Here is a 24,815-nt window from a genome sequence, read left to right on the forward strand (position 1 = left end):
AGCTCCTTCTGTTGATTGTCTCCTTGGCTCCAGGCCGGAGGAAGAGGGGTCTTCTGAGGCTTGGTGAGGCCAGGGCACCCAACTGTGATTCGGAGCCTCCTCCCCTGTCCCCCTGACATCCCCAGGCAGGTCCCATCTCCCCCTTGGACCCCACTCACCAGCTCCAGGCACATCCACCTCATTGGTCAGCACAGCCCAGGGGCTTTGGCTCCGGCCACTCCCCAAGGCGTCAGTGGCTCCTGTGGCCAGCGGAGGCTCCACGTAATTCCCAGCAACCTCTGGGGTGGGGGGCTGGACGCTGGCCTGGAGCACCCCCTTCAGCCCTCGCTGGGGTTCCTGTTGCTGGAAGTGGCGCCCGTTCAACCCTTTAAAGCGCCCCCTCCTCCTGGGCATGATGCTGGCTGCGGTTGCCTCTGTGTGCATGCCCACCGCAGTGCCTGCCTCCACGTTGCTGGGGGCGGGGGACACCGTGCTCAGCCACACCTCCTCAGCCTCCAGAGCAGGCCTTGAGGCTAGTGTGAGGCCCCCAGTGGCAGGACTGGGGGTCTCTCGAGACTCCTGCTTCTCTGCCAAGATCAGAGGTTCTTCTTCCCCACTGGACACCAGAGGCTCCTGGAAGTCTGGGGTGACTACCTCCTCCTCCTCCAGGCTGGGCTCCAGTTCTTGGGCGGGGGGCCCTTCTGCTGACAGAATCTCCCCCTCATCCCCAGACGACGGCGTCTCTGGGTTTCCATGTAGTGATGTAGGGTGATGAGCTGTGGGAGAAAGCAGAAGAGGTTGTGTTAGGCCCAGGGGCTGGCTGGGAAGTTCTGCCTGAAGTCTACCCACATTCCAGCATGCTACAGCAGAGATCTTCTATGTATCTCTGTCTCTCTGCGCCCCTCTGTCTCTCTGGGTTGTTTCTGGGATCCCCCCTGACTGAGAGACGGAGGCGGAAAGTTATCATCCTCACTGTTCAGGCTGGGGTCCACTGTAAAGGTCAGAGTCAACTGGTCACAGTAAAGGGTCAAGAGATAGCTTGGCTGGTGGGTGAAGCTCAGGCAGTGGCCAGCTCTCAGGGAGGCAGGTCAGACCTGGGCCGTGGCTCCTCCCACGGAAGAGAAAGCGCCTAATGGGCATGGTCTTCCTACGAAGAGATTTATTTCCCCCCGCTTACACATAAGACTCAGCTCCTTGGACTTGAGGTTTGCAGCTTCTGAGGGTGTGGCCCCACCCCAAGGGTGAGAGTCATCCCTGGTCCCATCCCTGGGGGTGTGGCCTTGCTCAGGGGTCATGGCTAGTTGAGGTATCACTTCCTCCCCAGCGGGTGCTCATGGGCAAGGCTCCAGGTAAGAACTGCGCCATCCAGGGGCGTGTCTCTCAGAGATCTCAGGAGACATAGCGCACCCGCTAAACAGGACTGCCCCCCAGAGCTTGGTCTTCTCTGGGTCTCGTCCTCCTCTAAGGCGGGGCTCCTACGGAAAGCTTGTCTCAGGGGTATGACCTTTTCCTGGGGGCGTGGCTCACCGCAGAGGAAGTTTTCTCGTATCTCTCCCCTGCCTGGCCTCCACCTCCACTAGAAAGCCAAGCTCCCGGGGCGCGGCCGTTATCAAGGTGCATGCCCTTGGGGCGTGGCCACCAGGGGACGCACACTCAAGGGGCGTGGCCTCACGCGCACCTCGGAAGCAGTAGGCGTCGTAGCGCTCTCCCGGCGCCGGGAAGCGGGTGCGGTTGGCGAAGCTATAGACGGTGCGCACGCCCGGGACTGGGCCCCCGCAGCGCCGGCGCGGCGTCTGGATCGGGTAGCGGACGCTGCCGTCGGCCAGCCAGCCCGGGTCGCACTGGTCCAGGCCCTCATGCCAGGCCAGGTGCAGCTGTCCTACCGAGGCCAGCACGGCGCCCTGGCGGCGGCACTGGGCACGCGCGCCGGCCAGTGTCAGGCGGCGGGCCAGGCCTACGTAGAAGACCTCGCCTGCGGGAAGGCGCGGGAGAAGGTCAGAGGGGCCCCAAGAACCCTCCCACGGAGCCCGGGAAGGGGGTCCCACCCCAAATAGCCCTGATCTGGCTGGATTTGGGTTGCGGCAGCCGCAGCTGCGTGCCCCCATCGCCAGAACATCACTGTCGTTACCTCTCATGCAGTGCTAAGAGGGGGCTTCACTTTCTTTTTCAAGTGAGGTAACTCAGGCCCCTTAACGAGTTGAGCTTCAGAAAGAGGGAGGGCCTTGGTGAGGGGGGCTCAGTGAGGAGGGAAGTAGGAAGAGGGAGGGGGGGCAGGAAGGGGGAGAGACTCAGAGAAGGGGACAAAGCCACAGAGAGGGAAGAGGCTCAGAGAGAGGGAAGGGGCACAGAGAAGGAGAGGGGCTCAAGGAGTGGAGGAAGGCTCAGGGAACCAGTGGGCTCAGATCTTGACTGCAGGTTTAGAGAGGGATGAAACTTAGGAGAGCTAGGAAGGACTTAGGGAAGGATGGGGGTTAGGGAGGGTAATGGGGCTCAGGGAAGGGGGTGTTCTGCCAGCCCCAGACTTACCCCCCAGCTCACGGGCAAAGCAATACACATCGTAGAGTTCCCGTGGGTCTCGCCTCCCATAGTTCCTCACCCCTGGAAGGCTGCTACGGTCACCATAGCAACCAGGACGGGACTGGGTGATAGGATACCTGACAAGACAAGGTGGGGGTCCCTCTCAGATGTGTGCTCCTGGGGCCCCCAAGGACCATCTTCCTCCAGGGGCTAGCTCTCCATCTCCCTACCCTGTGTACCCCCTCACCGAACAGTGCGGTCAGAGAGCCACCCGGCGTCACAGTTGTCAAAGCCATCCTCGAAGGCAGCCTGCAGGTGCCGCGGGGCTGCAATGGTGGCCGAGTTGAGACGGCAGGCCTCCTGGGCCTCAGCGAAGGTCAGCGAGTAGCGATCCTGGGCTGCTCGGTAGTGGAACACAACACCTATGGGGAAACATCCAGGATGATTTATGCTGTAATCTTCAAGAACAGACCTTGCTCTTGCAGAATGCCCCCCCACCACCCAGTCTGATAATAACAGACCTGCTGCCCTACACTGCCCTGTACCATGTCTGTTCACTCAGCAACAGGCATAGTGCTAGGGTGATGATGGGGAGTGAGACTGATATGCCCCCATTTTACAGATGAGGAAACTGATAGCAATGGCCATAAAGGGCCATAGTATTTGTTAAATATTTGCTATGTAAAAAGCATTTATAAGCACCATCTCATTGAAATCTTATAACAACCCTATGATTATCCCCATTTCCAGAGGAGCAAACTAAGGCTCAGAAAGGTTGAGGGACAGGTCTAGGGCCACATAACCTGTATAAGGGAGAGCCAGAAGTTATATCCAGAAAGATCCGACTCCAAAGATAGCACTCTTCTTGCCTAGGGTTAGGCTCTGGAGGTGACAGGAGGCATGGAGAAGAGTGAGAGAGAGATTCTGCCTTTTAGGAATTAAGTACATGCATACATAGGGGAAGCAAAGGCAGCAATGGGTGATCAAATGTGGTGGGTTTTTTAAAAATAAATTTATTTATTTATTTATTTATTTATTTATTTATTTATTTATTTATTTTTGGCTGCACTGGGTCTTCGTTGCTGCGTGCGGGCTTTCTCTAGTCGTGGCGAGCGGGGGCTACTCTTCGTTGCGGTGCGCGTACTTCTCATTGCAGTGGCTTCTGTTGTTGTGAAGCATGGGCTCTAGGTGCGCAGGCTTCAGTAGTTGTGGCACATGGGCTCTAGAGCACAGGCTCAGTAGTTGTAGCACACAGGCTTAGTTGCTCCACGGCATGTGGGATCTTCCCAGACCAGGGCTCAAACCCGTGTCCCCTGCATTGGCAGGCAGATTCTTAACCACTGCGCCACCAGGGAAGCCCCCAAATGTGGTTCTTGCCCAGCTTAGAAATGGAATCACCGAAGGCTTCCTGGAGGAGGTGACATGTAAACCAGGACATGAAGCATCAATAAGCTCACTGTGACTCAAATTCTGATTTAGGGATAGAGAAATGGCTGAGCAAAACAAAGGTATTAAACATTTTGTTCCATTTTATCAAACTGAGAGCTCCCAGAAGGCAGCAGCTGTGTCTCAGTCATGGCTATGTCTCCAGCACCAGGCTGGCATGTGGTAGCTGCTCAATAAATGTTTGGCTGAATGAACGAACTAACCAAACCCAGAGGTGGAATTCTCTTCTTTCACCACTTATCAGTTTTCTTTGAGGTTTATCAGTTTTGAGAACAAGGCCTTGGAAAGGGGATGATTGGTTGACCCCATAAAATATGCAGTGAGACACTGTTGGCTGGGGAAAGACTGTGCTCCAGAACACAGGGTGCAGGGACTTTGCTCATGGCCAACACAGGTTAAGGGAAATTGACTTCCCAGTAGGAGTCCACAGGACATTCTCCACACAACAATCCATTCATTGGGCTTCCCTGGTGGCACAGTTGTTAAGAATCCGCCTGCCAATGCAGGGGACACGGGTTCAAGCCCTGGTCCAGGATGATCCCACATGCCTTGGAGCAACTAAGTCCGTGCGCCACAACTACTGAGCCTGCTCTCTGGAGCCTGCGAGCCACAACTACTGAGCCCACGGGCACAACTACTGGAGCCCATGCTCTGCAACAAGAGAGGCCACCGCAATGAGAAGCCCGCACACCGCAACTAAGAGTAGCCCCCGCTCGCTGCAACTAGAGAGAGCCCACGTGCAGCAATGAAGACCCAAAACGCAGCCAAAAGACCCCACAAATCTATTCATTGATTCATTCGTCAAATATCAATTGATCATCTTCTGTGTGCCATGCCCTGTCCTACGACTTTGCTTTAATAATTAAAAAAAAAATTTTTTTTGCCTTGTTCATCTTGATTGGTTAGGAAAACAGAAACTACACTGACTATTTCAACAGAAACAATTTAATATAGGAACTGGTTACATTGATGACTGTTATTTACTTAATCTATATTTTTAATCCACTTTTTAAAAATAACTTCACTTTTTAAAAACATGTATTTATTTTAAAAGGAAATTTGTATTCCTATTTTAAATAGAAAGCCAATATCCTTTGCCTTATGTGAAAGTAGGTAACCATGAAATGGACTTAAAACAAGGTTATGAAATCCTATGAAATGCTGTGGTCCATAAGAGACTGAGCCAGAGGCTGCTCTCTCTTAGCTAAAAGAGAAAGAGAGAGATGTTAAAGAGAGAGGCGTACCCATGGAGACTTTCTTCCTGACTTTATCAGAAGAACTGAAAGCAAATCACTGTTCAGGGAGTGATTTCTTTTTCTTTTCTTTTCTTTTCTTTTTTTTTTTGCTTGTGGGATCTTAGCTCCTTGACCAGGGATCGAACCTGGGCCCTCGGCAGTAAAAGTGCAGAGTCCTAACCACTGGACCACCAGGGAATTCCCCAGGGAGTAATTTCTAAGGTGACATTCAGTGGATGGGCTTCCCCATCCCAGCCTTGGCCCCTCCCCTTCCCCCAACTGACCCGTCACTTCCAGGGGCACCAGGTCCTGCTCATCCTCGATGCCCCTCACCACTTGGCAGCGGTAGAGCCCGGAGTCACTGGCCCTCAGTGGCCCCAGTAGCAATGTGGCGTTGACCCGGTGCCGGGGGTAGGCAGGTAGTGACACACGTCCCTGCCAGCCCTTGGCCACTCGAACCACGTTGTCCTTGGCCACTAGGATGGGCAAGTCCTGCCGTTGGCCTGATGCAGTCCGCACCTTGGTCCACTTGATCCGAGGGGCTTCCCGGGCTGCACCTGGCCGTGGCCACAGGGTGAAGAGACAGGGCAGGGCCACCAGCTCTGCCAGCGCAGCCCGCACCGACCCAGACCCCACCTTCTGCATGTGGAGCCCCTTCTCGGCAATGGCAGCAGCAGTGGCGTCCTGTGTGCCTGGGGTGGAGAAGGTGGAGAGAGGGCCTGACTGAGAGGCAAGGACCCTCTGACTGAGGCCAGAGAGGTTAGGTTGCCTACACAACATCACAATGCCGTACACAGATCTGTGATCTGTAACCCAATCTGTGAGCAGAAGAGGGGTAATGGGGTCGAATCCCTTCATAGTTCTGCCTCCACTCAAAGTCCAGACCCTGGAGGCCAGGGATTTAACTCTCAGTGTCACTGACTCACTATGTGTCCATGGGAAAGTCACTATTCTGCTCTGAGCCATGGTTTCCCCAAAAGTTAAGCAAGAGGCAGCCATTGGAAGAGAAACAGTGTTTGTGGAGTACCTTCTATATAACAGGCACTTTATAAATAGCAATCAGCTCATTTGATTTTCATAACCATCTGCAGAGGTAGCCATGTCTCATCCTCTTTTGGGGGAGTTGAGGAAATTGAGGCTCAGAGACATCATTATAATTGCGTAAGGCCACAGAGCAAATCAGGAGGCGTTTCTAAAGTCTGGGCTTTTGACCGCTACTGGGGAGATGCCAGGGAGAGGCACACAGACCTTTATTTCTATTGTCCCACCCATGGCAGGCATCACTAATCAATCTTCATACTATTCTCTCTCCCTCTTTTTTTTCTCTCTCTCTTCAGCTCATCTCAGCAAAACAGTGAGAGGCGGGAACCTCTAGCCTCCGCTGGCAATGACTAAAAATAACCTCTCAGGTGTCTTGTTCGCTTTTGACTGTTCAAAGACTTTTTTCATCTATTCTCATTTTATTCTCCAGACCAAGCCAGAGAACCAGCAGGAGAAGGCTCTCAAGTTAAAACGCTGCCCCATCTTGTCAATTCTCCAGACCCCAACCTCTCCCACCCAACAAGCCAACTCACCCTGTTCCCCAGCCACAAAGAGCAGCATCTGGAGAATCAGGAGGCCTGAGACCCAGACAGACATGGCCCCCATCCTGGACCTGAAACAAGATGGAGAGGAAGGAAGGGGTGAGTACAACCCTCCTAGACAGTCGGCATGAAAGGACCAATTCCTCCCATTCTACAGATCTGGAAACTGGGGCTCAGAGAGGCCAGTGTGTCACTCAAGGTCACACAGTCAGCAAGCCAGGGCTGAGCCAGAATCCGAACCCAGGACTAACTGACTTCAGAATCCGAGCAGTGAAGTCCTATGGTCAGAGCATGGGTGCTGGAGGGAATCAAACCTGGGGTTGTCTTTTGCCTGTTCCTTGCTGGGTGACCTTGAGCAAGTAGCTTAGCTTCTCTGTGCCTCAGTTTCTTTATCTCTGTGCCTCAGGGGATAACATCAGGTAGTTGGAAGGGATAGATGAGTCAATATAGTCAATACATATAAAATGCTTAGAACTGCCTGGCATGAAGGAGTAAATTTCAGCTCCTATTATTATTATTGACTTTAACATAGCCAAGATCAAAGTCCCATTTTTCAAGTCAGCCTCCCAAATCAAACTGGGGGCTCCTAGAGAGCAGCAGCCAGTCCTAGTCTGCCTGGGGTCCCTAGTTCTGGCAGCAGACTGAACTCCAATCCAGCCTGTAATCTGGGTTTGCTGACTGACACGATTCTCAGCTTCAATTCCAGGATTTGGTTGTCGCCAAGATTCTATTCCTGGTTTCTGGGATTTTTGAAGAGCTGCCAAGTCCCAGCTGGAGGAAGGGACCTCGCCCTCGCCCACCCCATCCTCCCCCTGAATTCATACTGACTGGCGAAGGTGCCTTCTAGATCCACAGAGAAACTCCAGTTGTGGGTCTAGACTCCTATAGGGGTTGTGGCACATGAGCATAAAGTGGACAAATATTGAGCACTACCTGTAAGCAAGGCCCATTCCAAACACTGGGATACAGCAGTGCCCTCCCAAACCTCACAGTCTTCCAGAGACTAGAAACTCTGGGGTGGTGGTGCGTCCCACCCCTCTGGAACCCCCTTCCCCTTACCCGGGGTGGGGCTCAGAAGGTGGGGGCAGATGGGAAGTTAGAACATCACCTACAAACCCAGCCCTTGCACCCTCCTCCTGATAAAAGAATAGCCAGTGTGGATGGAGTCCAGAATAGGGTCCTGTGGGGGACAGCTGGCCCCACCAGTTCCCAGCTCCCAGAGGCCCCCATAGGGAGGCAGGCCGGGGACCTGTCCGTGGTGCTGAACTCTGGGGCGGCCACGCAGTGGCACTACCCGCTTGGTCTCCTTCTTGCCTTCTTAGGGCAGCATCTCGGGGTCCAGAGAGGGTGAGCGGTTTGCCTGGGACTGCACAGCAGGGCAGAGGCCAGCTTCTGGGACGATGCCCCTAACTACCGACCTGTAAACCTCAGCAACCTCTGCCTCCATTCCAGGCTGTCCTCATTTCTCCCCCTTGGAACCCTGAGCGGGGCGGGGTCCCCTGATGGCTGTCCAAGGCCTGGATGGGTATTAGAGGGTGGGGCAGGACTCTGGGCTGTGCCTACCCCAAGAGAGTTTTAGGAGGGGGCAAGTTCAGAGAATTCTCACGCACGTGCACACACACACATACTCTGTATTGTTAAGAGCTCAGACTATATCCACATGACTTGACTTCAAACCCTGCCTCTACTCCCTACATGCTGCATGATCCTAGACAGCTGCTTCATCACTCCGTGCCTCAGTTTTCCCACCTGTAAAATGGGGATCAACCAGCACATACTTCAGAGTGTTATTGTGAGAATGGAATGAGCTAAGACTTGTGAAGTCCAAGAAATGTTCACTTAAACAACAGCTTCTTATACACAAAGCCTTGTGTACACACTCAAATATGCAATGGTGGTCCAACAAGGTGACATACAGAGGTTCAGTTGCACTCCCCCCCACGCCCTCCCACACACACGCCATCCCCTCCAGTTGCACCTCACACACCCACACCCCTTCTCTTAAAGTACCTCTTCCCCAGGGCCATGAGAGGTGAGCATTTACACAGCTGTCTGGGGCTTGTCCCCTCATTAATAATGCATGAGCCTCATACATATGCAAGTAGGGGCCTGTGGGGCTTTGTGGGAGGGGTGGCCCAGGAGGGGAGAGAGAGAGAGAGAGACAGAGTGTGAGTGTGTTTGTGTGCACGCGCACACACGCATGTGTGTGTGTGTGTGTGTCTCCCCCTCCCTCACATCCACCTCCTGTCTCAGAAGGCACTGAGTGAGGGTGAGTTTGCTAGCAGGCATTTTTGTGTGTTTGTGCCTGTGTGTGCGTCCAGGCAAGGATATCCATGAGGTTGCACCCTGTGGTGTGTGAACATGTACGAGGGTCCACAGCAGCAATATGCACTGGGTGGGGCATAGGGGACCCAGTGTGGTCTCTGGATGTGTGGGTTCAAGTACCCCTCAGCAAGGGCTATGAGCACACGTGTGTATGTGTTACTGGCCTTGGAGTCAGAGCGTATTTGTGTGCATGGGCTCGAGCATGGAAACTCCTTGGAGAAGAAAGGAAACCGGCCTCAGTAAATCATCCCAGGTTGTCCCTTGGAGACCTGAACCCCTGTCAATGTCTCTCCCATTAGCTCCCCAACTCTGTACACAGACTACATCTCACACTTACCCAATCAGGGTCCACACTGCCAATCACATGGAGAGGACCCTTGCTGCACACACGGGACACATACACAGCCACACACTCTAGGCTCAGAGCCTAGGAGACACACTCACAGATTCACAGTGACATTAACAAAGAGAGACAATATGGGCACTTACAAGCCAGGCAGCACGTCTTCTGCACAAAGACACACACCCACAGTCTCAGGCTCCCCACATAAACCCCTCGATGAGGCCACTCTGTCAGACACAGTTCCTCACACACACTCACTCACGTAGCTGCCGGCCCCCTGGCACAGACCAGGCTGGATAAATTGTGGCTTTGGTGACTGGTGGGCATACATCATTTTGCAACCTGGTGAAGTGGCCCCCAGCACAAGTTTCCTGACGAAGACACAACCTTGGTCACATTAGAGTCACAGAGGACCCCGGGTCCCCCCATAAGCACACGCCTTCTCCCAGTACGGGGTAGACACACACACACACACACACACACATGCAAAGTCCCTACCTCCTGGGGGACGCCTTCCGTTTGGAAATGTCCACAAGCCAATGAGGCTGCTGGGGTCTGGGGTCCCATGGTCTGCCCAGCCCTCCCTCCCGGCCCTTGCCCCACATCCCCCACTGGGGCCCAGCGCCAACCCTCTCCTCAGCCTGGCTGTCTCCCATTAATGCTGCTGAGAGGAACAAAGAGGAACAGGGATGGGGATTGCTCCTGCCCAGGCTGGGCCTGGGGTCCCAGCCCCCTCCTTCCCAGAGCCTGTGCCCCCAAGCCAAGCCAGGACTTCCACATGCATCCATGTGGCCAGATGGAACGGAAGGGGTGAGGCAAGGATCTGTGTCTAGCTGTGAGGATGTGGCCAGATGTGGAAGTACTGGAGGTGGCTCCCCTCTAGAGACTGGGTGCTCTTTACGGGTCCTTGGGATCCATAACTGGGGGCTTTAAGAGGCTCTCAACTAGCATTCACCTCGGAGACACAATGTGCTCCCTGGGAGAAGGGACAGCACCCCAACTCCAAGTCCCAGGGAACAACAGGGACCACCTTGGGAAGGAGCCCCCCAGAGCCTCCTCCCTGAGTCAAGATGTGGTAACAAGACTTGAGCCAAAAAGACAGGGAGACTGCAGGGCACCCCATCCCTGTCGGGGTTCACTCTCACTGCAGACCCCGTCCATTGGGCTCAGGCTGGTCTGGGGGCCCCCTCCCCGCTGCAGTCCAGCCTGGAATCCTGCATTCATCTGCAAATTGGGAATCCCCACTTAAAATCTTGGGGTGTCTCAGCTCAGACACGGGGTGCCCTGTTCCAGAGTCCCCCGCACAACGTGTGGATGTCCCCCTCTTCTCTCTAAGCTCGGGGTGCCCCTTCCCTAGCCTTGGTTCCCAGTGCCTCCCCAATTCTAAGACCCACCCCCAGCCCGGCCCCTTCCCCATCGCGGGGTCGTCCGAATTCCCCAGACAACCTTGCCCCAAAATCCCAATCCCCTTGACATTCCCAAGCCCTCTCCCAGTGTGGGTTCCCTCCCCAACCCGGGGCTTCCCTCCCCTCCTAAACCCCCTCCCCATTCTGGGGGCTTCCCTCTGATCCCCCCTCCCCAATCTCGGGCTCTGTTTCTGTTTTCAAGGACCTCTCCCTCAACGCGGCCCCCTCCCCACGACGGACCCCCACCTGGCTCCTAGCTCGGACGCATCCCGGGGCGGTCAACCGGCACAAAGGACGCTCTGGCTGCGCTCAATCCGCGCCGGGTCCACCCTTGAGCCCTGTGCTCCGCTCGCCCCAGCGCCGCCTCAGCGCTTATAAAGGGGCTGCGGGGCTGCTCTGCGCATGCGCCCCTGTCAGCCCGACGCCTCCAACTGCGCGAGGGAGGGTGCTCCCTGTGCCTAAAACCCCCTCCCTATTCCTACGACCACTCACCCCACCCCGGGGAAGACTGTTCCTGACTTCCATTCACTTCGCCCCAGGTGCCACGTTAAGGATCCCCAGACGCCCCCCGCAGTGGGGTCTGCTCCATCTTACAGATGGGGAAACTGAGACCCCAGGGACACGAAGTCTCTCCCAAGGTCACGCAGAGGGGAAGGACTGAGCTGGGATTCCAACCCTGGTCTGCCTGCAGGTTCACACTTGAAGCAGTTTTGGCTACAGTTACTCTTTTACACCATGTATAGAGAGGAAGCTGAGGCTCAGAGAGGACAGAAATCTCCCTGGTTCACACAGCTGGTAAGAGACTTGCAGAGTCAGAGCCCAGGTGTGTCACACCCAGAGCTGTTTCTGCCAGCGCCAGCCAGAACTATCATTCATTCATTCATTCATTCCCTTATCTAGTCAACTTTTATGGAGCACCTGCTGTGGACCAGGTACTGTTGTTACAGAAATACCTTTGTTTTGAGCAGGCGGCATGTGCGTGTCTTTGCAGGGAGACCCCTGATCTTAAAAGGTCTACAATGGAATATTATTCAGCCATAAAAAGGAATGAAGTACTAATATATGTTACAACATAGATGAACTTTGAAAACGTTATGCTGAGTGAAAGAAGCCAGACACAAAAAGTCACAGTATGAGTCCATTTATATGAAGTGTTCAGAACAGACAAATACAGAGGCAGAGAGTAGATTAGTGATTACCAGGGGCTTGGGGAGGGGGAACAGGGAGTGATTGCAAATGGGTACAGGGTTTCCTTTTAGGGTGATGGAAATGTTCTAGAACTAGATAGTGGTGATGGCTGCACAATAATGTGAGTATACTTAATGCCACTAATTGTACACTTTCAAATGGTAAATTTTATGTTCCGTGTATCTTACCACAATGAAAAATGGAAATGAAGGAGAACAAAATCTTAAAGAAATCAGCCCTCTACCCAGCTGGCCTTCTTTCCCAGGGTCTTAGTTTCTCAGCACTGAGAATGGGCTGTGCTGGTCAGAGGGTCTGTGCACTCCACCAGTGTCCTGCATGTGTGTGTGTGTGTGTGTGTGTGTGTGTGTGTGTGTGTGTGCATCTCTGAGGGTGGATTTCAGTCTGGTGGGGGGACAAACAGGGAACTAGGTGATTTCGGCAAGATTACCAAAAAGGGGGTGAGAATGAGTGAAGGATGAAGACCCCAGGGGAGCAATGTTGCCCTAGAAGGTCTGTAAGTGTCAGACTGCTGTTCGGGGGGTGGGCTAGTGGTGGCCCCAGGGGCCAAAGTGACACAATGGGGAACTATGCTCACTGTTCAACTTCTCATCACAGAGGAGGGATGGAGGTTGGGGATCACACTGATATAAGTGTCTGCAGGTGACAGGTGGTGGGGACAGGGGTCTGGGTGACATGTGTGGGAGTTGCAGCTTGGCCTCACAAGTCCAGAGTTCAAAATCCCTCTCTGGGGAGTTCCCTGGCAGTCTAGTGATTAGGATTTGGCACTTTCACTGCTGTGGCCAGGGTTCAGTCCCTGGTTGGGGAACTGAGATCCTGCAAGCCGTGCGGCATGGCAAAACCAAACAAACAAAAAACCCCAAAAAACCAAAACCCTCTCTGCAACTCCTAACAGTGGTGTAACTCTGGGCCAGCCATTTCGTCTTTCTGTGCCTCAGTTTCCCTGTCGAAAACAAGGATAATTAAGAGTAACCACCTTACAGGGTTGCTGGGAGAATGAAATGGGAAGTAAACACACAAGCTGGGGGCTGCTATCGTGCTGCTGCCCATTTTCCAGCTGGGAAAACTGAGGCTGGGGAGACAGGACATGTGCTTGAGGTTGCAGAGTATGGGTAGGGGCCAAGTGGGAGCCCAGGTCTGTGGCTTCAGAACCAAGTTGATCCCCATCCTGACTCCCCTCACCCTTTCACTCCCCCACCCCCTGGCTCCCCTGGCTGGTGCCAGGGCTGAGCTTAGAGGGGCTGGCCTGGGGCCCGGGAGCAGGCTGTTGCTGGGGGCTTGAATGAGGCAACCTTGCCTGGGAATCTGCCGGGCTCAAAGAGCTATTTATAGGCCTGCACTGGGAATGGGCCAACCACCCCCCTCCTCCAGCCCTGAGTGCTCTCTCTGTCTCCTCTACACTGGGGCCTGGGCCAGGGGCTGCTGCGAGTGGGGGAAGGGAGCAGGGGAGGGGGCTTGTGAGCCAGAACAGGAGCAAGAAGGCAAGACCCTCCAGGACATCTGGGCATCAGGGGTGGACAGTGTCCCCCGAAGTGCTTTTCACACACCCAAGGTGACATACTGACAGGGCACATGCAACCATATTCACTCCTGTCACATACAATGTTACCGATAACCACTGATACAAAGTCATATGCCAGAGACACAATGACAGCACAGGCAGCTCATATACAACCATACGCAGCCAGGCCACATATAAGTCACACTGGCCATACACAAGTCATGTCTGCTGCACAACCAAACTCACAGCTGTGAGCCCGGCTGCACCTAGTCCCTTCACACTCAAACACACCCATTGCTGTGCACACCCACTGAAACTTAGCCTTCCTGGCAGCCACAAACAGCCCACATTTGCCCCATGTTGTTTACACCCTACTATGTTTACAGCCATGGCATTACCTACAGACAAGCCAGCACCCAACCATGATCACTTGACCGCAAGTCACCAACATGGAGACAGTCCCCCCGGGGCCATGCTCACAGCACAGCCACTCATGCTCAATACTCAGCACGGCCAGTCGTGGCCCTGTTCTCACGTGAACTCAGCTCAATCCCTTCATGCTTGGCTGACCCCTCTCATGCCTATTGTCATCTCCACTTCCCCAGGCTTCCAGGCTCCCAGGCTTCCCCCCTGCCAGGACCAACAAGTCCAGTTGGAAACAAGTGAGCATCCGTTTACTCTGAGCTGGGCCCTGTGGTACTCATGCAGGCCCTGGTGGATAAATCAGACCCGGACCTGCCCTATAGAGGGGCTGCCAGCCCAGGCGACTCCATCACCTCCACCCCCACAGACCCTCCAGGCTGGGGTCTTGGGGCAACCATTACACTTATTCCCCAGGGGGAACTGAGGCCTGAAGCAATCTGAGGGCTTTTCCCTGCCCTACTCCGGGATGACAAACTCATGGGAAGTGGGACCTGTTTTCTGCCATGAGTGTGGCTGCCTCCCCAGAGAGAGTCCCTGCTGACCCATACTTGCTGTGTGACTTCAGCAAATCCCTGACCCTCTCTGAGCCTCCAAGTCCTCTCCTGAAAAATGCAGAACTCAGCTCAGTGGAGGGAACTCCAGAGTCAGACTGGGGTTTGTATCCCGGTTCCCCTCGGTGACCTTAGCCAAATGACTTCTTTGCTTCAGTTTCCCTCAGCCAACCAGAGTTACAGCTCCTGGCTCTTCTAGACCTCCCTCTGCCCCATCCCCTGGGGTGAGGGAGGAGGGAGTGCCTAGTCTCTTCTCACTAAGGCAAATGAATGGACCACTTTTTGCTGCCCTGCTGGGAGCTTAGAGTTGCTAATTCCCTGGAGAAACAGGAGGCTCTTTCATGACCAGGCACCGGTGGGGTGAGGAGGCGGGAAGAGGGTACGAAGCTGGCTTTATCCCAGTGGGCAAGGTGGCTCCATGCCAAGACCAGGAGTGGCAAGGGGGGGCCCTGGGGCCATGCATATCCTTCCTGGGGAACCTTGGCTGCCAAGTGGCTGAGTGGCCGTATCCTCAGCTGTAAAATGGGAGTGACAGAGACCAGCACAGCAGATTTAATGATCCTGTGGATGGAGACAAACGTGGCTTCAAGTTAAACACAGGGTAGGTGCTCAACAAATGTCAGCCACTGTTGTTATGTGTCAGCCTGAAGAACCCATTGAATTCTCCAGCAGTCCTATAGATTTCCCTCCATTTCACAGATGAGGAAACTGAGGCTCAGAGAGGTCAACATATTTGTCCGAGATCACACAGCCAATGACTGAGTGGCCCAAGCAGGATTTGAACAGGATCTGGGCCCTCCAGGGTCCATGCTCTTCCTAAATTCCTCTAGGGGTAGGGAGGTGTTTTTTGACACCCCAGCCCCGGCCCTGAGAGCCAGGTCTGGATGGCACCAGGCCATGACTGAATGCAGGAAGTCCTGGCAGGCAGGGGTTGATGGGGCGGCCCTTCCGCTGGTGTCCCAGTTTCCCAGCCAGCCTCCACTCCTGGTGTGGACTTGGGCAGACACTAGTAGGACGCCAGGAGGACCATTCCCCTAGCCCTTGAAGAAAGGGACTGGATCCCAGACCATTCAGTTAAAGCCAGGAACTGCAGCCTCCTGCCAATGGCTGCTCTGTCTCAGAACCCTCCATTCATGCAGATTGGACGGGTGTACTGCCCTTTCTCAAACACCTTCTGTGACTGCTTTAGGCCCAGCAGGATCTGGCTCCACATATTTTACTCAAATTCATGGTCTTTCATCCAACTAGGCCTTTGCTTATGCTGTTCACCCTGTCTGCCCACCCCGCTCCCCTATTTTTCTCACCCTGGTGAATTCCTGCCCACCCATTAAAGTGCAGGACAATATCCCCTCTCCCAGGAAGCCCTCCCTCCAGGTAGACCCCCTGCTTCCCTAGCCCTATCTCTCCCCCTGGCTCAGCCCTGGCCCCATGGGGCTGGGAGTGTATGTGTCTAGTTCTGTCTTCCCCACATTGGGAGATCTTCAGATATGGGGCTGGAACTGAGGCCTCTCACAGTCCTCAGAATCACTCAGCACAGGGCTGGGCAGTAGGGAGTGGCAGTTGTTTAGTGAATCAGAGAACCAAACCTTTAGCAGTGTATCTGAGACTTTGTATAATCTGGTTTGGCAAACTCCTCTTCATTCTTCAAAACCCACCTCACATTACCCCTCCTCCAAGAAGCCTGTCCCAGGCAGCATTTACTGAGAAGACAGATTTGGAAACCGGGCCTCCTGTGTCCCAGTGGGGACACGCGAGGCTGATAAAGACTCCCAGTACAGTACTCGCACCATCGTAGCCTCTTCCTCAGCTCTTCCTTTGGCCTCTGGGAGGCAGTGAAATGCAGGGGTTCCCAGGCGGCAACTGAAATCAGGGAATGAATTCGGCCGACTTCATTCTGCCGGTAGGAAGACATCATTATAAGAAGGCTCTCGGACACCAAAACTAGGGCTCTATACCCGCGGGCACCAAAGGACAGCTCTCCGCACACAGTAGGCACACAATTGCTTTAGATGCCGGCCTTTTTCCTCCAGCTCCGAGAGATAGGCAATCACTGGACCAGGACCTTTTAAGAGGCAGGCGCTGAGGGGGCGGGGCTCAAACTAAACCGCGCCCCGGGAGCGGGGGCTGGGCGAGCCTGAGGCACTCTGCGCCTGCGCGGCGTTCACGCGGTTCCGGGTACTGATGTTGGTTTTCCAAGCTGTTTGCAGAGAAACTGAGGCACCGAGAGGGAGCGACTGCTCCCGAAACCCACAAGAAACCCGTTTCCCTTCCTTGGACCCACTGTGAAAGGCTTGGCCTCGGGTCATCGGCAGTGTCCCCGAAACTCCAAATTTTTCTGGTAAGGGGGTGGTCAAGGCGACATTTAGGACTGGAGTGACGGAGCAGTGACTGTTGTTGTGCCGTGCTACAGGTGAGGACGTGAAGACTCTGAGACTCTGAGCGTGAACAAGGTCGCGCTTTGGCGGCCGGGATTTTAACCCTGACAGCCCAGCTCTGAGTCCTGCGAGGCCTTGTGGAACCGAGATGACCCACTCTTTGGTTTGTCCAGAGACAGTGAGCAGGTGAGAGCCCCGGGCGGGGGTGGGGTGTGAATGGCGGCGGGCAGTAGAGGACGGGGCCGTTGGCCTGGGATTTAGTCCCTCCCTAGTGGACAGAAATGGGGGAACCGGTGGCGAGGGAGGGGTGGGCCCGGTAGTGGGCGGGCCCTCGCCGCAGGGCTCAGCACCTCTCCACGCGCCGATTCTGGTTGCCTCTAGGGTGAGTTCGGTGCTGAATCGTAACACTCGGCAGTTTGGAAAGAAGCACCTGTTCGACCAGGATGAGGAGACCTGCTGGAACTCGGACCAGGTGAGGCACCCTCTCCCTGGATCCTCCACCCCTAGTGTGAATCAGAATCAGGGATCTAGGGCGCCCTGAGAATTTGGGTGCACCCCAGCTGGGCAGTTAGGTTGGCCAGGGAGGGAACCCGTGCTCACTGTGCTCCCCACCCACCATGGACTCTGAATGAGAGGCACAGCAGGGCTCTGAGTCTGGAGTGACCGTGGACCTCTATTTCTCTGCTTCCAGGGCCCCTCCCAGTGGGTAATACTGGAGTTTCCCCAGCGCATCTGTGTCTCCCAGCTGCAGATCCAGTTCCAGGGGGGCTTTTCCAGTCGCCAGGGCCGCCTAGAAGGTACTGGAAGGCCCTGGAAGATGGGGGATTAGAGAGGGTACGCTGGCCTCACTGCTCCTTTCTCTGCTGCAGGTTCTCAGGGGAGTGAGGCTCTTAGCAAGATTGTGGACTTTTATCCTGAGGACAACAACTCGCTTCAGATATCCTGCCCCAGCCTCTGGGTGGGGTGGTCTGTGCATCTGAAAGCTGTGGGCCCTGGCGTGTGACCTCGAGCAACTGGCCTCTGGGTCTCCACTGCTTCACCTGTAAAATGGGCTGATGATAATCTGTTCTGTGTGAGAGTTTCAGAGGGACCCACAGTGTGCTGGGTCACCCAGCACATTTGTAGTACCTGAGCTGGGGCTGGTGGGTGGGAAAAGATAAGGCATCTGTTTCCCTTGACTGCCCTGCTTACACTTTCCCTGTGCCATCTGCTGAGGTGGACCGGCTGAAAGTGACATTTGAGGACGCCACTGATTTCTTTGGCCGAGTGGTCATCTACCACCTGCGGGTGCTAGGGGAGAAGAAGGTGTGAGGCCACTGGGTGGCTGCCTCCTCCAGGACGTCCTCTGGGAAGCACAGTGAAGTCCTTCAAGTTCTGCACAGAAGGTTTATTGGTTCCTCTTGGAAAGGGCACCCCCCCCACCGTCTGTCCAGGAGCTGCCTTTGAAGCCAGTTCTGGGTTCCCCCAGCTCTGGGTCGACCATTTTGTTCCCTGAGTGTCTGAGTCCCTGGCAGACGGCGTTCACTCAGGGGTGGCGGGCACCAGGTTGCTCTGGAAGAGTTTAAGGATGTGGTTCTCGATCACCTGTTGCACTGGAAACAGAACAGGGAAAAGGTGGACCATGAACTGAACAGCGGCTGCAGAGGCACAGGCCAACCTGTACCTTCCCCTCAGGGTAAGAACAGGGGCCTCAGCCCTGGGACCTGGATGGAGGACCCATTTCATACACAGGGAAATCCAAGCCCTTGCCAGAGCACAGCTGGGAAGACAGAGGCCCCCCTCATAGGAACCTCTATTTCCCCTAAGTTTGTAAAAATGCATTTTTGGAGGCTTTTCAGAATTATAAAAATACTCCTTACCAAACAAAATGGTCAAGTTGGAACTTTTATGAAAAGATGAGGGGGACTGTGAGGAATTACTTGTCTCAAATGGAATAAAACTCCTTCAAGGAAGGAGTGGGATATTTCCCATACCCCCCCACATGACCCCAGGGGGTCAGTTCTGTTAGGATCCCCCCATTTTCTGAAGTGGGGAGTCAAGCTGGGGTCTGCCTACAGCCCCTACTCACACCCACCTCTTGCTGTGGAGGGGGCTGGGCTCCATGGCCATGTGAACTGTGGCCTTCCTGGTATCCTCACCCTGCCAGGGCCTCCTTTGGGCCTCTCAGTGCCTACATGTCCCCCCATTATGGCCCCTGTCACTAGCCCCATGTGCCTCGGGCTGACCTTTCCTATATCCCAGGGCCACGGCGAGGTCCATTGGGGTGTAGCCAGAGTCTGCCTCAGTGGTGAGATCAGCTCCTCGGGCTGCAAAGCAGAGCAGACACTGCAGAGAGGGCTGGGCCTGGGGACCAGGAGCCCGGGTGGGGCACGGAGACTCGGGAGGTCCAGTGACTACCCACTATGCAGCCACAGGTCTGCTGGTTGCTGTGTGGTCTTGGACAAGAGCCTGACCTCTCTGATGAATGTGGCCAATAGAATCTCCACCTCCAGGGTCTCTGAGGCACGCAGGGTGTGGGTTCTCAACCCAGTCGGCCAGACCCCTGTGCTATTCCTGCCACCTCCTGTCCCCACATCAATCCTCTGGGCAAAGCAGGCAGCAACCACCCATCCCAAGAGCTGTTCAAGAAGAGCTCAGACCCTTCCCTGGCCCTCAGGATTCCTGCAGAGCCAGATGGGGCTCTAGGGCCCCTCAGGCTAGCCTCTACTCCTACTCACCCAGCAAGGCCTCCACGCACTTCACATGGTTCCCACGCACGGCGTACAAAAGTGGTGTCCCTCCATTCTGTCATGGACAGGGGTAGGGGGCAAGCAACACTATCTTTTCGAGATTCTCACAACACCCCACACCTACCAATTTAACATGGTTCCTCCTTCTGCTTGTCACTTGGCCCACCTAGCTTCTCCTTTGGGTCTCAGCTTAGATGCCCCTTCTTCCAGGAAGCCCATCCTGACTTCCCTTGGCTCTACAGGCAGCCTCTAGGCTCTTGCAGCTAGCTGTCTGTGTATCTGCCAACATAGTGTTATTCACTATACCTGAGCTGTTTATGTGTCGGCTAACCCCGCCCCCCCAAAAAAACTGGGAGCTCTATTAGGCTTGGGGATGGGTCTGTCTTGCGTTCTTAGCACCCAGAGCCAGCCTGGTACCCTGTGAGGTGCCCAGGGCCAGTGGGTGGCGCCTTACCCAGTCATAGATGTTGATGTCCACGTCGCGCTCCAGCAGCAGCCCCACAATGTCTGTGTAGCCACCCGTGCTGGCCAGTGACAGGGCGCTCTCCCGCTCCTTAGCCAGGATGTGGGGGTCGGCACCCTGGGGGGAACAGAGGGGGACAGTGACAGAAGGGGGGGCAAAAGGAGGGGTGGGTGCATCCCCTGCAATCTTGGGGTCCCCATGTTAGCTCCATCTTACAGACATAGCACCAGCAGACTCAGCTGAGACCCTGGCCCGCCCTCGAGTCCCCACGAAGCCCCCAGCCAGGCTGGGACGCACCCACTCAAGCAAGAAGCGGACGGTCTCGATCTCTCCAAAGGCGGAGGCCCAGATGAGGGGGGTGAAGCCTCGCTCGTCCGGCTTGTTGATGAGGTTGTCTCCTGGCAGGAGGGGGGTGGTACCACTGGGATGCACCCCTGCCCACTCTCCCCAGTGCTGCGGAATTGGGGGCGGGGCAGGCAGCTGGGGTCAGATGTGGGGCGGGTAAGCACACATGTGGATGCACACACGGACATGCTCAGACACACGTACAGACATAGGTACACATGTGGAGACTCAGGTCATGTCAGCAGCTACATGCACACACCAGCATGTGAGGTCACACAGGCACGGACACACCGGCACACAAGCGTGGGCACACACCTTTCCTCAGATGCTCCTTCAGTTGGCTCAGCTCCCCCTGGGCCGCGAGCTGGTGGATGGACAGGGCTGGGGGGCAGAGAGAGGTAGAGTCCTCACCTGTCCCATCTGAGCTCCATGCCCCAGTTTATTCCTTATCCAAAGTTGCTCCTCTTAGCCCCTGCCAGCCCGCTACTTCTCTCCCCCTTGGGGACCGGGGTCCCACTCACAGTCCAAGGTGGCCGGCAGGGCTGATACCTCATTCCCCCGCTGCCGGTTGGTGAGGGTCGTGGAGTGCTTTAGGGAGCTGCCTGCTGGGAGAGAGAGAAAGGGCCTCAGTTTCCCCTCATTCCCCAGTATGTCTTGGGCTTCAGACCAGACCCTGGGGGCTTGGAACTACCAGAGACAGTGCCTGGCTCCACTATTCACTCACTCCATCCTCCCAGATACCCAGGGTGTGGATTTCTCCTCCGCAACTGGCAAGGTTCTGCACAAATGAGACAGTCCCTGCCCTCAAGGGGCCCATGGACAAGTTGGGGAGTCAGACAGAAATGGAGAAATAGAATGAGAGCTTAAGTTGAAATACGTGTTCAGGAGAAATGAAAACTAGGTGGAAGGGGGTGGAAAGAACGGAGGGCAGAGAGTGAGTCCCTTTTAAAGAAAATGGTCAGGGAGGGTCACTCCGAGGAGGTAACACCAACTGAGAGCTTGGCCAGTCGAAGAAACCTGGGGAGAAGTGTGGGAAGAGCATTTCACACAGGGAATGGTAGGGACAAAGGCCCCAGGGCGACTGAGTTAGACATGTTCAAGGATTCCAGTCAAAAGAAACCCTTGGGTCCTTGATAAGTCAAACAGAATTACCATCTGACCCAGCAATTCCACTCCTAGGTATCTACCCCAAAGAGTTGAAATCATGTGTTCAGACAAAAACTTGTACACGCATGTTCACAACAGCACTATTCAGTCACTAAAAGGGGAACAACCCAAATGTCCATCAATGCATAAATGAATAAACTAAATGTGGTCCAGCCATACTGTGGAATATCATTCAGCTATAAAAGAGATGAAGCATGACACACCATACAATGTGGATGAACCTTGAAAACATCTTGCTGAGTGAAAGGAGCCAGAACGGGAAGGGCCACATGTTGTACGAACCCATTTATATGAAATGTCCGGAACAGGCAAATCCATAGAAACAGAAAGCAGATTTTTGCTTCCCAAGGGCTGAAGGAGGGGAATGGGGAGTGACTGCTAATGGGTCTGGGGTTTCCTTTGGGGGTGATGGAAATGTTCTAGAACTACATAGAGGTGGAAGTTATACGCCATTGTGAATGTACTTAACTGCCACTGAATTGTAAGCAATTCTGGTTAAAATGGTAACTTTTATGTTACGTGAATTTTACCACAATTTAAAAAATAATAGTAAGCAACCCCTCACAGGGTGGAGATGGAAGACACATTCAAGGACACAAAGACAGAAGTCCCATCTTGGGCCTGACATTCCACCATTCTTGCATCCCAGAAGCAGGAGTCCAGGGTAAGTATCCTACCTTGAGATGAGGAGGTACCAGCATCTGGTTCAGGATTCCCAGGCTCCGGGGTGCAAGGGAAGAGACTGAGGACCACAGTGTCTGAGCCGTCAGGGGCCTCACCCCTGGGGTCTTCGGGGTCCCCAAATTCTGGGGTAGAAGGCTGCTGGGTCAGGCTGAGATCCTCTGCAGGCTGGGTGGGCTCCATGGGGAAGCTGGTGGAAAGGCCAAACAGGGAGAGATGGCAATAATTATTGACAACTCATTAAATAGGCACTGACTGCATACCCGGCCTCACACAGTGAGGGTGGGTAAACTAAGACTCAGCCAGGAAACTAACACCAGAGTCCAACTGCTTCTCAGGCCCACTCCTCCCCAACACCAGAGCACATACAACATGCATTGCTTAAAAGCCCTGGCTCTGGGGTCAGCCATCTGGGTTTGAATCCCTCCACTTATAGGCTGTGAAAACTTGGGCACATTACTTAATTTCTCTAAGCCTCAGTGTCTTCATTAATAAAATGGGGGAAAGGAGGACTAAAAAAAATCATGTCTGTAAATAAGCAGGAGGCCTGATACACGGGCAGATCTTAAACGTCCGCTGAGTTTTTTTTTTCTGGGGGGGGGGGAATCCCTAGAATGAGTTAGGGCTCAACAAAGATGTGATTGGTTGCATCCCACCCGCCCCTCCCAAGTCAATCCAGGAGGTCCACTCACCTCCAACGAGCCTCCTCTGTCACTCCACGCCGCAAGCCCGGGTCCCCCCAAACTTGGGGGCCCAACTCACAAACTTTTCTCTTCCAATTGATGTAATGGGTAGCAAAATGGAGCCTGGACCCTCTGCACCCTGGCTTCTTCTGCCGGGACAGAGAGCAACTTGATACGCGACCGCTACCCACACCGCAGAGTGCCTCCACTGCGCCTGCGCGCCCCCGCCCCCCGAAAGTGCGGAAGGGCTGGAGCTGTAGGAGCTGTTTCTGGCCCTTTAAGGCTTGGGGGAGGGGCGTGGCTTCCGCTGGGGCAAGAGCTATGCAATTGCGCCTGCGCTTTCTCGTACCCGCCGCTCGGGAGGGAGCCTAGTAGGAACGGGAGGGATGGGCGGGGCCTCAGAGGGCTCTCAAGAGTTCACTGACCTTGTCCTCCCTCACCCTCAACACCACCCACAGGTTTTTCCCAGACGGAGCCAATCGGCTCCACCTTCGGACAGACGGCGTCCCCGTCCATAACAATGTCTCCTGTGCGGTCCTGGGGGCTCAGGAGTATGTGCAGGGATTTGGTGGCAGCAGAGGGGTACAAGAAGGGAGTTTATACGGCCCGAAGTGGGCAGTGTGTGGAGTATTCCCCCAATTTGCCCCCGGAAAAGGGGTTCGGTAAAGGAGGGCGCCCTTCCCACTCCCCCGCCTGAGCGTCCCTCCTGGAGCTTCAAGGGGTTTCCGGCCCCTCTTCACCCACCTGCCGATTGCCTCTTTCCCCAGTCTCTAACTCACGGCCCTTCTCCTGTCTGGGTAGACTAAAGATCGAGGCGGGCAGGCCAATGAGTATCGGAACTGGAGAAATGCGGTGCCCCAGCTTCCCAGGGATGGTTTAGGCAGCTGTTTCCACCTCCAGACTTCCGGTTCCTGTCCTCGGAATAGGGCCGCAGCCACTATGGAGGAACCGGAGATGCAGCTCAAGGGGAAGAAAGGTGGTGTGGGGCCCCGGGCGGGGCGGAGGGGTCAGGAACTCGCAGAAGGGCGACCTGACTCGGGGCGGGAGGGGGCCAAGGCGCGGAGGGAGCGTTTGGGAGCTGTGATTGAACTGCCACGAAATCGCGGCTCGGCCGCTGACTAGTTTTGAAACCTTTAGAAAGTCTCTGTGCTTCGGTTTTGTCATCTGTAGAATGGGGAGTATAATAGTCTCCCTCCCTCCCCCCATAAAATTGTTGTGATAATTCAGTAACTTGATAAATATTTTTTTAAAATTAATTTATTTTTGGCTGTGTTGTGTCTTGGTTGCTGTGCGGGCTTTCTCTAGTTGCGGTGAGTGGGGGCTACTCTTACTTGCAGTGCGGAGGCTTCTCACTGCGGTGGCTTCTCGTTGCAGAGCACGGGCTCTAGTCGCGCGGGCTTCAGTAGTTGTGGCACACAGGCTCAGTAGTTGTGGCTCACGGGCTCTAGAGCGCAGGCTCAGTAGTTGTAGCACCCGTGCTTAGTTGCTCCGCGGCATGTGGGATCTTCCCGGACCAGGGCTGGAACCCTTGTCCCCTGCATTGGCAGGTGGATTCTTAACCACTGCACCACCAGGGAAGCCCCCATTAATCTGATATCTGTAAAGCATTGGAAGAACGCTTGGGGCGTGGCAGTTGCTGTGCGTATTGTTTCCTTTGTATTTACGCATTTGCATACATTTACATCGACTTATCAAATATATGTAAATTACATAGTTACAAATTACAAAATGCCACAAGTTATTTTTAAAGTATAAATGTCTTTGTTACTTTATTATATATGTTATTACTAGTTAATTTTTTCTTTTTTTTTTTTACAAATTTATTTGTTTATAGTTTGGTTTTTTTTGGCTGCGCTA

The 24,815-nt window shown here is 54.6% G+C and overlaps 4 protein-coding genes and 1 non-coding gene across 15 annotated transcripts in view; 2 read left to right on the forward strand and 3 right to left on the reverse strand.

The window, feature by feature from the left end:
- Positions 1-11,105, reverse strand: part of NCAN (neurocan) — a 24,864-nt gene extending 13,759 nt beyond the window's left edge. Inside the window, exons 1-7 of the mRNA XM_036846580.1 lie at positions 11,081-11,105; positions 6,752-6,831; positions 5,462-5,869; positions 2,744-2,918; positions 2,506-2,633; positions 1,658-1,951; positions 159-755 (exon numbers count right to left, since the gene is read on the reverse strand). Of these exons, the coding sequence (XP_036702475.1) occupies positions 159-755; positions 1,658-1,951; positions 2,506-2,633; positions 2,744-2,918; positions 5,462-5,869; positions 6,752-6,824 (1,675 nt within the window). The 5' untranslated portion in view covers positions 6,825-6,831; positions 11,081-11,105. The remainder of the gene's footprint in view (positions 1-158; positions 756-1,657; positions 1,952-2,505; positions 2,634-2,743; positions 2,919-5,461; positions 5,870-6,751; positions 6,832-11,080) is intronic.
- Positions 1,837-19,077, forward strand: LOC118892227 (nuclear receptor 2C2 associated protein). Of its 3 annotated transcripts, XM_036846577.1 has the most exons (7): positions 1,837-1,973; positions 6,649-6,859; positions 16,926-17,076; positions 17,272-17,362; positions 17,582-17,687; positions 17,760-17,827; positions 18,082-18,231. In XM_036846577.1, the coding sequence occupies exons 3-7, from the start codon at positions 17,039-17,041 to the stop codon at positions 18,199-18,201; spliced, it is 423 nt and encodes a 140-aa protein (XP_036702472.1). In that variant the 5' UTR covers positions 1,837-1,973; positions 6,649-6,859; positions 16,926-17,038; the 3' UTR covers positions 18,202-18,231. The 3 variants fall into 3 exon arrangements, with proteins under 3 accessions (XP_036702472.1, XP_036702473.1, XP_036702474.1); XM_036846578.1 differs by lacking the exons at positions 1,837-1,973; positions 6,649-6,859 and adding an exon at positions 8,091-8,107; XM_036846579.1 differs by lacking the exons at positions 1,837-1,973; positions 6,649-6,859 and adding an exon at positions 16,658-16,853 and having other exon boundaries at positions 18,082-19,077.
- Positions 5,303-5,375, reverse strand: TRNAK-UUU. Its single transcript has one exon. It is a non-coding gene; the product is annotated as a tRNA-Lys (tRNA).
- Positions 18,260-23,843, reverse strand: RFXANK (regulatory factor X associated ankyrin containing protein). 6 transcript variants are annotated; one of them, XM_036846574.1, is made up of 10 exons: positions 23,703-23,843; positions 22,968-23,107; positions 22,272-22,465; positions 20,949-21,032; positions 20,743-20,808; positions 20,380-20,480; positions 20,074-20,199; positions 19,608-19,674; positions 19,116-19,196; positions 18,267-18,482 (listed from the first exon to the last, which is right to left on the reverse strand). In XM_036846574.1, the coding sequence occupies exons 3-10, from the start codon at positions 22,456-22,458 to the stop codon at positions 18,412-18,414; spliced, it is 783 nt and encodes a 260-aa protein (XP_036702469.1). In that variant the 5' UTR covers positions 22,459-22,465; positions 22,968-23,107; positions 23,703-23,843; the 3' UTR covers positions 18,267-18,411. The 6 variants fall into 6 exon arrangements, 4 of the variants coding, with proteins under 4 accessions (XP_036702467.1, XP_036702470.1, XP_036702469.1 ...); XM_036846572.1 differs by lacking the exon at positions 23,703-23,843 and having other exon boundaries at positions 18,260-18,482; positions 22,968-23,182; XM_036846575.1 differs by lacking the exon at positions 23,703-23,843 and having other exon boundaries at positions 18,263-18,482; positions 20,949-21,029; positions 22,968-23,183.
- Positions 23,814-24,815, forward strand: part of LOC118892224 (BLOC-1-related complex subunit 8) — a 32,888-nt gene continuing 31,886 nt past the window's right edge. For 3 of the 4 annotated variants that reach the window (XR_005019262.1, XM_036846571.1, XM_036846570.1), the window contains exon 1: positions 23,837-23,934. Coding sequence is in view for 3 of the 4 variants with exons in the window: in XM_036846571.1 (XP_036702466.1) it covers positions 23,898-23,934 (37 nt within the window). In the remaining variant the exon portion in view is untranslated. Of the gene's footprint in view, positions 23,935-24,815 lie in introns of all 4 variants that reach the window. The other variant, XM_036846569.1, reaches the window with a different exon arrangement.

The sequence above is a fragment of the Balaenoptera musculus genome, chromosome 3, assembly GCF_009873245.2.
Source record: "Balaenoptera musculus isolate JJ_BM4_2016_0621 chromosome 3, mBalMus1.pri.v3, whole genome shotgun sequence".
Lineage (NCBI taxonomy): Eukaryota > Metazoa > Chordata > Mammalia > Artiodactyla > Balaenopteridae > Balaenoptera > Balaenoptera musculus.

Bases quoted from the DNA above. Each gene is read 5' to 3' on its own strand.
- LOC118892227 (XM_036846577.1), top strand. From the start codon at position 17,039: ATGACCCACTCTTTGGTTTGTCCAGAGACAGTGAGCAG. The intron at 17,077-17,271 runs GTGAGAGCCCCG...GGTTGCCTCTAG, and splicing joins TGTCCAGAGACAGTGAGCAG to GGTGAGTTCGGTGCTGAATC. The intron at 17,363-17,581 runs GTGAGGCACCCT...CTCTGCTTCCAG, and splicing joins CCTGCTGGAACTCGGACCAG to GGCCCCTCCCAGTGGGTAAT.
- RFXANK (XM_036846572.1), bottom strand. From the start codon at position 22,458: ATGGAGCCCACCCAGCCTGCAGAGGATCTCAGCCTGACCCAGCAGCCT. The intron at 19,675-20,073 runs GTAAGGCGCCAC...TGTCCATGACAG, and splicing joins ACATCAACATCTATGACTGG to AATGGAGGGACACCACTTTT. The intron at 18,483-19,115 runs GTCAGCCCGAGG...TTCTGTTTCCAG, and splicing joins GGCCCTGGGATATAGGAAAG to TGCAACAGGTGATCGAGAAC.